Source organism: Tasmannia lanceolata, unplaced genomic scaffold, assembly GCF_043159265.1.
Source record: "Tasmannia lanceolata isolate RefF3 unplaced genomic scaffold, GAP_Taslan_0.1 ptg000019l, whole genome shotgun sequence".
Taxonomy (NCBI): Eukaryota; Viridiplantae; Streptophyta; class Magnoliopsida; order Canellales; family Winteraceae; genus Tasmannia; species Tasmannia lanceolata.
The window spans coordinates 6,954,015-6,967,998 of NW_027518696.1; the positions used below are offsets into that span (position 1 = coordinate 6,954,015).

A 13,984-nucleotide genomic window follows, 5' to 3' on the forward strand; every position below is an offset into this window, starting at 1 on the left:
GCTGGATACTCAGTTCTAGATGTACATCTGCATAAGGATTGCTGCAGGAAAAGCCTTATACTAATTGGAAAAGGACAAAGTATTATCGCATCACCCCAAACATCGCCGCGGAGTACCCATGGGTTTGGAAGGGCAGACCTAGCACGAACCAACCCAGTAGGCAATCAAAGAGCTATTGATAGGAGTGAAGAAAATGGAAGGACTACCCCAGACCGCAATTGGCGATGTACTTTTTGTGGATATTACAATTTTGGACAACGCCAATGTTGCCGAAAGTGTAACTTAAGCAAAAATAGAGGACCCCCAGAAAATGGGGGCTCTCCGGACCTTAGATGGGAGGAGAAATCCCGAAGCACCAGAGTTTTTAGCAGATTTCCAGATATTCAAATCCCCTCAGCTGCGGCCAAGGAACGTAAGATAGCCCTCAAGAGATGCTTGGTGGGTCGTATGAATGGCAATGCATGGAACCTTGATGTGGTCTGGGATTGGGGTAAAAAATGTTGGGGGATCCCATACCTTCCAAAACCCTTCAAGATCAACTCAATGGAGGCCCTATTCTGCTTCGAATCGGAAACCCAAGCATCTCGGGGTGGAGATGCTTTTGGGAGTCACGTTTCATCCCCTCAAATTTGGAATCCAGCTCTCAATTCAGGAGCGAAGACGATTTGGGTCAGATTTTATGATGTTCCTATACATGCATGGACATCTCCATCGCTCGAAGCTATGGGAAAATACTTCGGTCAGGTCCTACAAGTTAAATTATCAGGGGACCATGACCATTGTTTGGCATATGCATCCGTAAAAGTCCTTACCAAAGACTGGAAGAACGTGCCACCATTCATTAACTTGAAGATAGATGGTAAGAGCTTTTTAGTGGAGGTTAAGATTGCGCATGAGAATAATGGCATTAAAGAATCCTTGGATATTGAAGTCACTATGCCCAACGAGAGCATTCAAGGCGATGAAGGCCAAAGATCTTCTGGTGAGAGGCAACAGGAGGATAACCCTTTTTCAGGAAAAGGAAAGGAAAGGGAAATCACTTCTCTCGTACGGACAGGAAAAAGAATTCGACTGTTGCTCTAGGCCAAATTCAAAATTAAACTGAGGCTTGACGAGCCTGAGATGTCATTGGCTGGTATGTTGAGGTCTGCAACTGAAGAGGAAGGTTGGCTATTTAATTCAAGTAAGCACGTCGCGTTTAATGCAAGGACACGTGTTAATACTGGAATGGATTTCCAGTATCGAGGGGAAGAAAGATATGATGGTGGGACGCCTGCTGCCTTGAAATGTAGGAAGAAATTAATTAGCTCAAAAGTATTGCCTTGGAATACGAATATGAGAAATCTGGAGAAGATCTCTTGATAGCAAACGTGTCGATAATAATAAGAAGCCGAAAAGGTTCCGTAAAGATAAAGGAAACCCCATGTATAGCCGCTGGTATTATCGAAAACGTTATGACAGGCTCACAACCCTAGTCTCTTCTAAGGGCGGTTTTCCTCTATATAAGAGGCTTCGGGTAGGGATTCTATTACAAGCAGAGAAAAGAAAAGGAGAGACATACTAACAAGAATCCGATTGATAATGGATGAATTTGAGAAATTGTGGAGACTCGGCCCCCTCAAATGAAGGTGGGAGAACTGACTACATGGGGAAAAGAAAAGTAGAATGCTTGGGGGTAGAGTAGAAAGGGGCTTTAAAAAAGATTGGATATGAAAAGAACAGGGCAAATACTGGATCGACAATGAAGAGAGATTGCCATGGAATATCTAAAACGTCAATGGAACAAATTCGAAGAGGAGGCAAAAGGAAAAGAAGAATTATTTCAATTGACAGGAAAAAGGTTAATTGAAGATGTGTGTATTTCGGTGTCGAAGCTACTGTCTTTTCAAAAGCGTTTGGAGGATTAACGAAAGGCGCTCCTGGAGGCAGGTGGGGATGAAGAGGAGCATTAAGAAGAGGAAGGATCTGCTAATATAAGTGATTTGTTGGAAAAGGGATCTAAGCAGGAAGGTCAAGGATTGTCGTACAAGGGCGGAGCAGCTCCCTGAAGAGGAAGACCCTGGAGAGGTAGAGGTCACTGCACATGAGGATGTGGATCAATCTCAATCGGAATCGGAAGGAAAACAGATTGTTCTGGAGGAAGAGGAGCAAGCGAGTTCTGAAGAGTTTAAAAAGATGGTTGAGATGGGAGACATGTTGGGAAAAGGCTACAAGGAGGATGTTGAGGAGACAAAGAGAATGTTCTTTGAAATTGAAAAGAGAGATGTAGAAGAAAAAAAGGGCAAAACTCCTGGCCTTGGGACTCGAGAGCGTAAAGCTCTCAGGAAATGAAGGATTCGTTTGTAAATATGCTATTTTTGGGGTGTTGGTTTTTTTGGGAATGGGTTATTAAGTTTTGTTATGTTTAGGGTAGGCAATGGAATCCGTTTCTTGATGGAAGGTTAAGTGTGTTGGGGCTGAAGCGGGGGTTAAAAATTTCTTAGTGGAGGTTTTAGTGAAGTGTAGATGGTCTATCTGAGTGTGCTTGAGGGACTCGATCCTTGCTGCTCAGTGGAGTTTTTTCTCCCCTAAATATCCATCCTACCTCTCAATTTACCAAGGTGAGTAAACAATGCTTTAGGTTCCTGATGTATTTCAAGTCATAAAATTCCTTGGGTTCATTGCTAGTATGATTGTTATGGAGGCCTTATGGTGATGTCTGGAAAGGTTGTTTCTGAAACGTTCAATGCAGAATTGATGGTATAGGTGTTATGTGAGGTTTGGGGTTTGGGTAGGTTTGAGGTTCAGTGGGTTTTTCCGAGGGATTTGGCTCTGGCTTTTGAGAATTGGCAATATGCCCCGTGGGGTTTGAAGGGGAAAACTATGTGGAAGCTATCTTTTCTTGCTGTTATTTGGTCGATATGGAGAGAAAGAAATTATAGAACTTTCAGAGGTATTTCTAAAAGTGCTTCATTCATTGCTTCCAAAGTAACGGCATTAACAATTTTTTGGGCGAAATCTTTACAGTTGTTTCAGTTTGTTTCGGCTTTTAATCTATGGTATGGATGGTTAGAGGTTTGCTCAAGTAGTGGCGGAAGGAACAATATTGTCCAAGAGTTGGGAACCTCTACGGTATGGCTTGCGTAAGCTTAACTTTGATGGATCTATTATTGGTAATCCCGGTCCTGCGGGTATTGGTGGGCTTTTAAGGGATGATTTGGGTGCAGTGATTTGGTCTTATGCTGGGCTGATTGGGACTGCTAATTCGAATGAGGCTAAAGTTAGGGCTGCTCATCAAGGTATCAAGCTGCTTGAAGGGGAGAATTTTAATAATATTATTGTGGAAGGTGATTCTTTAAATGTCATCCGATGGTTGTCCGGTTCTCATAAATTTCCGTGGAGGTTTGCGGATTTTTTTAATGAAATCCTTGATATTGTTGGAGAATCTCATGTGAGGTTTAATCATGTTCGGAGATCGGCTAATGGAGAGGCGGATTCACAAGCCAGGAGGGGGGTAGATTTGGAGTCCTTGGAGAAGTTTGATTTTCTTCCCCCTTGAGGGTGTATTGCATTTTCTTGTATTGTTTATTTTCTTTTTGTACATATTGACTGCCTCGGTCTTTTTTAATGAATTCCACCATTCAAAAAAAAAAAAGTGTTATGTAATTCTGAAAGTGTTCTGAGATGTGGATGGAGGAAGCTTTCATGCAGTTTTAATTTCTTCTTTTATGTTTCTTTTTTGGGATTCAAGAGTATACTCCTGGATCATCATACTATGTAATCGCTAGAGGGACTACTGGTCCCCATGTAAATTCCATGGTATGAATATATCAAGTCACATTTAAAAAAAAAATAAAAAAATTCGGACTTTTCGATGTGTTGGTAGTGGTTTTGATATCATTTTTTTTCTTTAGGTTTCTTATAATCATAATTGCACTTTTTTAGAAGTCTGTGTGTTCCTATTGTTTTAATTTGTAAAGAAATTCAGACTTTTCGATGTGTTGGTAGTTCTCATTAAATGTGTCAAAAAATAATGATTTAATTTATGTACTCTACCAGCACTTGTTTTGGGCCCAAGAAACACATTATTAAAGAAAGGGAAGTATAATAGTGTTTGACAGTGATTATTTCACTTGCAGTGAATGGCTCCTGGATTGCTAGAATGCGAACCAGATTAGGCAGCCTTTTAGTTTCTGTTTTTGTAAATGCTAGTGTTGGTTCTCTTGAGCATTGTGGCAAATGCTTTTCTCTGGAATTCGTTGCCTCGGGTATTATCATAGGATAAGTAATTGGGTGAAGATAAATATGCCCTCGTCGTTCCATGGCTATTGAACCATAAAATGACTTATACTGGGTGCTTCTCGTAAACAAATGGGTAAGTTTATCATGTCCTTAGTTTCGAAGTTAATGCGTTTTTTTTGGGGAATGAGCCCCCCCCCCCCAAAAAAAAATAAAATAAAAATAAAAAAATAAAATAAAAATAAAATAATAAAGTATGTAAATTAAAAAAAAAAAAACGTATAAGAAATGAAAAGTCTCCTAAGATTATCATGATAATATGGGGAATAATGAGAAATGTTCTCTCAACGTTAGATTATCCTGCTCCTTGTTTAAAATGATATTATCAGAATAATATCATTTTAAACAAGGAGCAGGATAATATCACTTGAGGTGATACTTTTCACATAGATTTTGAGGACATATTGCTGGATGTAAAAAAATAAATAAATTCTGTTGAAACAGAATTTCCTGTATTCTAAGGATGCAATGTAAGGATGTACTTATGATATTGTTGTGTTTTGATACAATAGCTTGTTTTTATTTTTCCATTATTATCTCTAAATAAAAGCATTTTATTAGGATATTGTTCTGATAATATAATTTTAAACAAGTTTTTAGATAAGATCACGTTAGGTGATGCTTTTCACATAGCTTTTGAGGACATGTTGCAGGATGTAAAAACAAATACTTTTGAAACACAATTTCCTGTATACTAAGGATGCCATCTAAGGATGTACTTTTGATATTGTTGTATTCTGATACAATAGCTTGTTTTTATTTCCCCATCAGTTCTGAATTTAATTTTTATTCATGTTCTTGTTCTACCATAATTAGTTTGATTTTGTAAACTTGAAAATTGGTTTAGCCTCCCTCCTCCATGAGAAATCAAAATGTACTTGCAGCAAATTCCAGAGGAAATTGAGAGTGTTATGGCTGGTGTAGAGGCTTATATGCGCTTCCGAAGGCATGCTTCTGACAGTGGCTTTACTGTGTTTGTGTTTAATGAAGAACGTGACACAGCTCATTCTGAGATGGTACAGTTTCTGTTGCAATCTTCTGTTCTTTTTTAGACTATTAGTTCCATGTATAGGTCTAATCTCTCTCTAATTCTGCTGCCCCATTGCTATATGAAACCTCTTGTTTTTCTCAATATTTTGCGACTTTCATATTTCATGTATATAATTTGAGTTAATGGTTGGATGAAATTTTTTTTCTAGGGCTCGTGGTCATGGGATATTTTTTGACAATTTTTTCTTGGGAAAAAAAATGTAAATTTGGTGGATTCTGGTTACAAACTTCAACTGATTGAATTTATAGATAGTTTTGCTCGTACAAATCATTACTCGAGTTTCTGAATGTTAATTGTGAAAACATAATGTAGATTTGGTAGCTTCTGGTTACGAACTTCAACTGATGGAATTTATAGATATTTTTGCTTGTACAAATCATTGCTCGAGTTTGTGTGATATTTGTGAAAAACATACATGCACAAATCATTGCTCTAGTTTCTGTATGATAATTGTGAAAACATGCATGCTTATACCTTCGCCCTTACATGGCCACACTTTAATTGGCTATTATTCTTCAACAAAAATGGCTTATTCACTTTTCATATTTTTCTGCTCATTGGTTTATGTTATTAGGATTTCTTGGAAGATTTGTGGGATCGTATACAAGTCCTATCCAACAATGGATGGAAAGTTGATAGTGGTATGTGGCTTTTTTTTTGAATGGCTATGTGACTTTTAATTCTTTTAGTTCTTTCATCAGTCATTTTATTGTGTTGGTTTATATTGTATCATTTCTTCAATTGAGACTAGTCCCTACTAATTTTTTACTTGTGGATATTTAGTTTTATCTATTTTTTTACATCATGGATGGAACATTTATTCCTCTACATAGTTTTTTTTTCAAGAATTTGGTCTTAAGTCGCGTATTGATGAAATGTTGTTATGTCTCACGAAGTGCAGAAGCATCAGCGGACATTCAATGTTACATAGGTTACTGACAGAATTGCGGGAGTATTGGAGTTCAAAAATCATTTTTAACTATTTAAGTTAGTTTTTCCTAAGCAAGAGGTAGTTTTATGTGCACTCAACTTGGCTTAACATTTTTTAATGGAATATATTAAATTTTGTTTAGTTTGGGCCCACTTTGATTTAATCTGAAACCCACAGTACAACCTGTGGGTGCAGGAAAGGATTAAAATAAACGCCCCAGAATGGGCATGAATGACATTTACCTTCAAGTCAATGACGTGTGGCTATAAAAAGTGGTACACTGATAACCGAGTTTTGCATTTAACCGACCACTTCTGCACAGTTGTCATTTTCAGGTTAAAGGGGTTAGTTCTAGTGCTTCTGTTGGCTGTTAACATGGAAGTATGCAGTCACTTTTGCTGATTTACCTGAAGGGCCACTGAATTTGGTTGTCCATTAAGGGCTGATCTCCTTGAAAATAGTTGTCCTCTTTGTGGCCGCTAACTCGTTGTAGGGTTGATTCTTTAGGATGGGGCTTGAAGATCTTGCTTTGTGGCTAATCAGAGAGGGCCCTTTGTTGTAGAAAGAACATGTCAGAGTGACTTTGCACTTTATATTATGCTCAGGTGAATTCTTTTGTTGAAACATCAAACAATCAACATTTCTCAACAAATTATTACCTGTGAGCCATGTACCCTTAGAACCCTGTTACCAACTACCACGCCATGGACTTACATACATGCACTTACACAAGTCAAAAAAGAGAAAAAGAAGGAAATAAATTACATTGTGCTGCTGTTTGTATATTTACTGATGCACACCAACTATAAAATGGAACATTTGCAGGCCAATACAATTTTCAGTTCAATTGAATAACCCTTTCTCATTCGTATCATCTTCGAACATATCAACATAATAGTCTTTCGCAAGCTGATATATCTGTAAACTCAGAACCTGAATGTCCAAGTCATTAAGCATTATTTTCTGAACTCCGGAAGGCATTCTGACATTCTCACCGGAAGGATGATAGACTAACCTGACCTAACCAACCAAAGGAAGATTCACCAACGCTGCGAGACTGGAACGGCACCACCTTATTATAGGAGTCAAATATAGAGCTCTCTAGCTCTCTTCATATATGATGTAAGATCTCGTCTCACTGTGTTTTTTTGTCTCTCATGCAGAAAGGGAAGGCCAGTAACTGATTGTTATTTGAGAGCATAGTTATATCCATTACGTCTAGTTTATGCTGATTGCAAATCAAATTCTATTTGCTCCGACATTGATCATTGCAGTTTGAATTTCTGTTAGAGATAGGCATAGAAATTCAAACAAGAACTTTTCTGGTGTGTTCTGTTATAATCACAATTGATATTGCGGCTAAGCTACTTTTTTTGCACTATAGTTTTGTATAATTTTGAGCAAAATTTTTCTCATCATGGACTATGCTTCCTGGATTGTCTGAATAACTTATATTTTGGGCTTGGCGTTTTGTTTTGCCTTCATAGTTTCATTACCATTTGTTGTTTGTGTCATTTGCTGATCATTATGCTACTTTTGATTTTCTAGTTCCCAAACCTTACCTTTTATTTGAGGCACAATTGGTGGCGGGAAAGTCTCATGATTTTGGTTCTCTCAGCTGCCCCAAGCAACCCGACCCTCCGTCATCACTTTCTGACATCACTATTGGCAAACAAAAGCATGAAGCCGAATTGAAGTATCCTCTGAGGCTTCACAGGCTTAATCTATTTCCTGCGAGTAATGCTGAGGTACATTACTAGGCTAAAGTATTATCATTATTCACACTTCCTTTTTTTCCAATTGCAAAAAAAGAAAGAAAAAAAGATCAATGTAAAGGAAAGAGTTCTTTCTTTTATTATTTCTTGGATTTCCTTGTAGTTGGATTAAATTAAGCTTTTCAATTCATGTTATCCTCGGTTTTCAAGTGGTAACGGAGCCTCTCTTCTTGAGAGGTCGCACATTATGGTCATGTTGCTTGGTTTCGGTCTGTTAGAACCAACTTGTGTACCAAAACAGTTGAACTTAACAATAGGGACTGAAAGTTTGACATTTATATGTATCTTTTTTGAATGGTGAAACGATTTCATTGAAGAAAAAGAGACTGAGGGGGTCCCTAAAGTACGCTAATCAGACGAAAAACATAACTAGAAAAAACAAAATACAAAAAGCAGTAGTCAATAGGGGTGCCACTCGGGTGGGTCGGGTTCGGGTTGAGGCCAACCCGAACCCGACCCCGACCCGACCCGAGTTCCAACCCGACGAGGTTTAACCCGACCTGACCCGAGCAGCCCTTTTTGCCAACCCCAACTTGACCCAACCCGAGTTCAACCCGACCCAACGCGACCCAACCCGAGATTTTAAGCTGAAAACTTAAAAAAATTATTAAAAATTTCGGGTTGAACTCGGGTCGGGTTGCCCAAGCCCTCAACCCGAATCTGACCCGAACTCAACCCAGGTTGAGAAAACCCAACCCTAACCTGACTTGAACTCAACCCAACCCGAGTTTTTCTGGGTTGAACCCGTTGGGTTCGGGTTGAGCCCGCCCGAGTTGCACCCCTAGTAATCATGGAGGAAGAAAATAAAAAAGCTCGACTCTCTCCCTGAATACGCCCTCTCTAGCTAATTTATTAGCTTCACCATTGGCAGACTGCCTAACGTGGATGAAAGAATCACTAATAACCCAATTCTATCTTGGATCTCGTCGAAAAGTGCAGGGAATCTCCAAGGTGCCACCTTTGAACCTCATAGCCATCTCATTACATTGAGGGAATCACCTTCTATCACCACCTTGTTTAAATCTATATCTTGGAGCATTTTGATTCCATGTTGAATAGCACCGTCTTCCGCCTCGTTTCAGTCTGCCACTCCGACCGGACCTCTAAATGCCCATATCACACCTCCAACTTAGTCCGTCAACAACCCTCAAATTCTTGAAGGTCCAGGATTCCCTAGACTAGAGCCGTCAAAATTCAACTTTAAAATACCTTGAGTGAGAGGTGTCCAACCTTGGATTGTTTTGGGGGTATTACTAGACCTGCAGCAAATCTCCTTCCAACCTTGCCATAATTCATAGGCCATTACAAATCTGAAAGAGTCTAAGGTTTTCACCCATGAGATAGTTAAAGCGATTACCTTATTAAATATAAAGTTGGCACTCTTTGTAAGACCCTTGAAAATTCTAGCATTTCGCTCTTTCCATAGAATCCATATGGTGGATAGGAAAGAAACTTGCCATGGTATTTTGCCTTTACTTTTCCATGGCCTCAATGCCCACTTTCCAAGAGGAGAATAAACTTTGTGGGAAACACCCATGCTATTCGAAGAAGTGAATCTGCTCCACATCTCTCTAGCCATCTTGCAATGAACTAGCAAGTGGTCCACAGACTCTCCACTCTATGCAGAGGGCACAATAATCAATGATCAACATTTTCCTACGCCTTAGGAAGTCAATAGTCTGAATCCTCCCAAGGCCTGCTGCCCATGCGAAGATACATACCCTTGGCGGTGCTTTCATCTCCCACACTTTGGCTACTTTGGAGGGATCGGGGCAAGGTAGAAGTTGATGATAGAAAGATTTAACCGAGAATTCCCCATCTAAGTTCCTGACACATATTCTTTTATCGTCCCCATCTAACTTGATATAGCAACTTTCCAAAATCTGCAAAAACCTACCAACCATTTCGAGTTCCGATCGAAGAAATTCCTTCTAAAGGACGGATGCCAAACCGCACTTTCTTCTGAACGGCTAAAACACTCCTTTACCACTGCCAAGGCAAGCAACTGCAGGAAAGCCTCTTTCAACGGTATCTCAGAGCACCATTTATCCCACCAAACCAGTATTCTGTCCCCAACATATACTTTGAATCTAACCCCGTCCAAGAATTTGACCTTAAAGCACATTACATCCCGTCATATAGTCTTCCTTGTCTTCCTATACTTATCCTCTGACTCCCAATGTGCCTTGCATGATCCATACTTTGATTCAATCACTTTTGCCCACAAGTGAGACGCCTCCTCACCATATCTCCATAACCACTTGCCTAGGAGTGCCTGATTCATTTCCTTTATTCTTCTAATACCAAGACCACCAGCTTTAATGGGCCTGCAGACGGTCTTTCCAACTTACCAGGGCAATACCTTTCCTTTCGTTTGTCCCACCCCATCGGAATTGCCTTTGAGTTTTTTCTATTCTTAAGATCACACTCATGGGGCATTTGAACATAGATAGCTGATAGATGGGGTTATTAGCCAATACTGCCTTGATTAATGTAAGTCTTCCCCCTTTAGAAACCAAATTCCTCTTCCAAGACTCCAACCTTTTCACCACTGCCAACTATGGGCTCCCAGCTTTGTTTTCCAGGTGTACCTACACCCAGGGGCAAACGGAGATAGGTAGAGGGGAGAGTATCTATCATGCATCCCATTTCTCCTGCCAAATCCCTTTTTCTCATTTTTGATGTTGATGCCATAAACTTTTGATGTGTGGAAATTTGTTCTTTGACCTGTGATCATCTCGTAGCACCTAATAATTGCTTTTAGGTTTACCACTCGAAGAAGATCCAGTGAGCTAAATTGCAATGTATCATCCGCAAACTGTAGGTGGGAGATCTCAAGTTGGGCTTCACCAACATTGAAACCTTTGTTAAACCCCTCTTCTTTCCCTTTATCTAACAACCTGCTTAAAGTTTCTGCTACAAGGACAAAGAGGAAAGGAGAAAGGGGGTCGCCTTGTCTTAATCCTTTTGATGACTTGAAGAAACCTTTTGGAGACCCGTTTATAATTACAGAAAACCAAGCTGCTGAAATGCAAGTTCTAATCCACTACCTCCATTTAATTCTAAACCCCATACGACTGAGCACATAATCCAGACAATCCCACTCCACCTGTCATAAGCTTTTTCCATGTCTAGCTTGCAGACAATACCTTCGTTCCCCATCTTAGAGTAGAAATCGATCATTTCATTAACAACTAGGGAGCAGATCGTAGGAGCAGTCTACGATCTGCCTCTTATAGATAAAAGCACTTTGGTTCGGGGATACAATCTTTGATGAAACCAACTTTATTTTTTCTGGTAATACCTTTGCTAACACCTTATATAAGCATCCCACTCATCTTATTGGCCTGAATTCAGACACTTTCAAGCCGCCCTTCAATTTAGGTATCAAGGCTATGAATGTGGCCGCTGTCCCCTTGTCCAGCTCCATCCCCTGATGGAATTCTTCAAAAAATCTCAGAAGATCCTCTATTACAAACCCCCAACACTCCTGAAAGAAAGCTATACAAAACCCATCTCGGCTAAGGGGCCTTGTCTCTTCCCAATGAAACGACCCCTTTCTCAATTTCTTCCTCTGTGAATGGACGTTCTAAAGATTGTCTATCCAAATCAGACAAGCAATCAAAGGACACCCCATCCAGAACTGGACTCAGAAGCCTCTCTGAAGAGTACATGCCTTGATAAAAGTCAACTACTTGTGTAATCCTCTCGTTATTTTCGATGATCTCTTCATTAACTTTCAAAGCTTCAATACGATTCCCTCTTTTTCGCACACTGGCCACGGCATGAAATAAGCACTGTTCTTATCTCCTTCTTTCAACCATTTGACTCTTGATTTCTGTCTCCATAATATCTTCTCTTTTAATACAAACCGGTTGTGCTCTTCCTTTAAATTCCCAATTTCCTCTATTTCTTCTGCACTGGCAGACCCGGCTTCCTCCTTTTGCACTATCGCTTTGAGCCGATCTAACAACCATGCCTTTCTTACCGATGACTCCTTTTCCATTTCCAACTTCCATTTTCTAATTTTCTTTTTGACACGACCCTGATGACCACATCTGCCGGCCCCGTGTTGTGTTCGACCTACCAAGATCCTAACATCTCATCCATTTTGGGATATTCCAATCAGGCCATGTTAAATCTGAAGGGAATAGGACACCACGATTCGATCCTGGGGTCCAAAAGGATTGGGCAATGATCTGAGACAGAATGGGGAAGGGCCAATTGACATACCTCCTGAAAACCCGCCAAACATCTAAAGCAAATTAGGAATCTATCAAGCCTGCTGCCACTTTTATTTCTTGCCCAAGTGAATTGCGCTCCCAGGAGTGGAATATCGATGAGGTCTTTTGCATCTATGAATTCTGCGAAGGCCTCCATGTTGTGGCTATAGTGATTGCAGCCCACTCTTTCCTCTATAAATCTGATTTCATTAAAATCCCCTCCAATACCACCATGGGTAAGACCATATAGAACTCACCTCCAATTCCTCCCAAAATAAGCTTCTGTCCTGTCTACGAACCTCCAATACCACCATGGGTAAGACACCTGAAAAGGTCCAATAAGAATTGTTGTTGATATTCTTCACAACATTGGGAAGAGAGAAACGACCACACCAAGAGTATATGTATTTTTTTTTGAACAATTGAAATTCTATTAAACAAAAGACCGGGTTAAATGAAGCTAACCTGGGCACAAAATACAAAGGAAAGAAAAAAAAGAAAAAGAAAAAGAAAAAGGCCACGAGCAATTAAAATTTAGGATGCAACTCTATCTCTGTCGAGCCGAAACCTTCAGTTGCCATGCATGTGTCAAGTCATATATGTTTAAACTGTATAAACATGGTGCAAAGGAACAAATTTTGGTAAATATATTGAATGAGATTTTCTGAGTTTTGCTTAGCTTCTTTCCTGACTACTTGAATTAGCGTCAGTTTTATTATTTCAACTGTACGAATATTCCAGTTCGGGTACTGTGTCAAACAATTTCTCTTTCTATTCCTTTGTACTTTTGTGCTGTAATGATTTACTTCTAATTTTGGCTGGATAATGATTTCTTCCAGCTTCTCTGGTTCAAAAGTGATTTTAGTAATAAAAAGTAGGAGAACTAAAGGGGAAGAGAGGTTTGGTCCTGGACTTTATGGTGACGTCATAACCTAGACATAAGGCCCTATAGAGTTCCATTTGCAAAAAAAAGTAGAATAATGGGTTGTTTTTGTGGGGAGACCCTCCAGAACTTTTCTGGAATTTTATAAGTTATTTGATTGGGTTTTTTGAAAGTGACTTGTTGGACGGGTTGACGGAACTAGGAGCCAGGCTATTGCTTGTTGTTTCTATTTGGGAGACTTTCTATGCTAAGAAGCTCAAGAATTTAGACAAATATAATTATTAGGTGGCTGTAAGCAGGAAAATTAAGCTGAGATAATCGAGTAAAATTTCTATATGAATCTTCAAGTAGAATAGGGGGCGATTTTTTTGGTGTTTGGACCTGTGTTGCATGGATTTGGATTCGTATGCCGGGATCTGACTCAGATTGGAGGTGTCGAATTCGGCAAGATTTGCCGAATTCGGCAAATCTCTAAAAGTAGAATTCGTGGATTTGTTAATTTTTCTTAAATAAAATAGAAATAATATATATATATATTATGCATGCATATATTTTCATGAAAAATTTGAGGATAGAGGGTTGTGGCGTTTGAGTTTCTATTAAGAGAGTCAAAGGAGGGGGGATGTTGGTTGATGTTTGACGGTGAAGGGTTGAGGAGCTAGGGTTTTTATTAAGAGATGATGGGTTGTGCTTAATTATATGAAAAAATTTAAGAAGAAAATGCGTTTAAATGGAAAATATACATAATTCACATTTCGAAAGAGACAACGTTGTGCCAGATTCGCCCTTAAAAAACAGGATTCGTGTGGGACACTGCTACAACACGAATCTAGGTTTGTCCCA

At 39.5% G+C, this 13,984-nt stretch overlaps 1 protein-coding gene across 2 annotated transcripts in view; it reads left to right on the forward strand.

The window, feature by feature from the left end:
- ABH1 (ARM repeat superfamily protein) overlaps nucleotides 1–13,984 on the forward strand; it is a 72,754-nt gene that overhangs the window by 37,397 nt on the left and 21,373 nt on the right. For both annotated transcript variants that reach the window (XM_077362065.1, XM_077362067.1), the window contains 3 exons: nucleotides 5,163–5,294; nucleotides 5,904–5,970; nucleotides 7,809–8,008. In XM_077362065.1, the coding sequence (XP_077218180.1) occupies nucleotides 5,163–5,294; nucleotides 5,904–5,970; nucleotides 7,809–8,008 (399 nt within the window). The remainder of the gene's footprint in view (nucleotides 1–5,162; nucleotides 5,295–5,903; nucleotides 5,971–7,808; nucleotides 8,009–13,984) is intronic.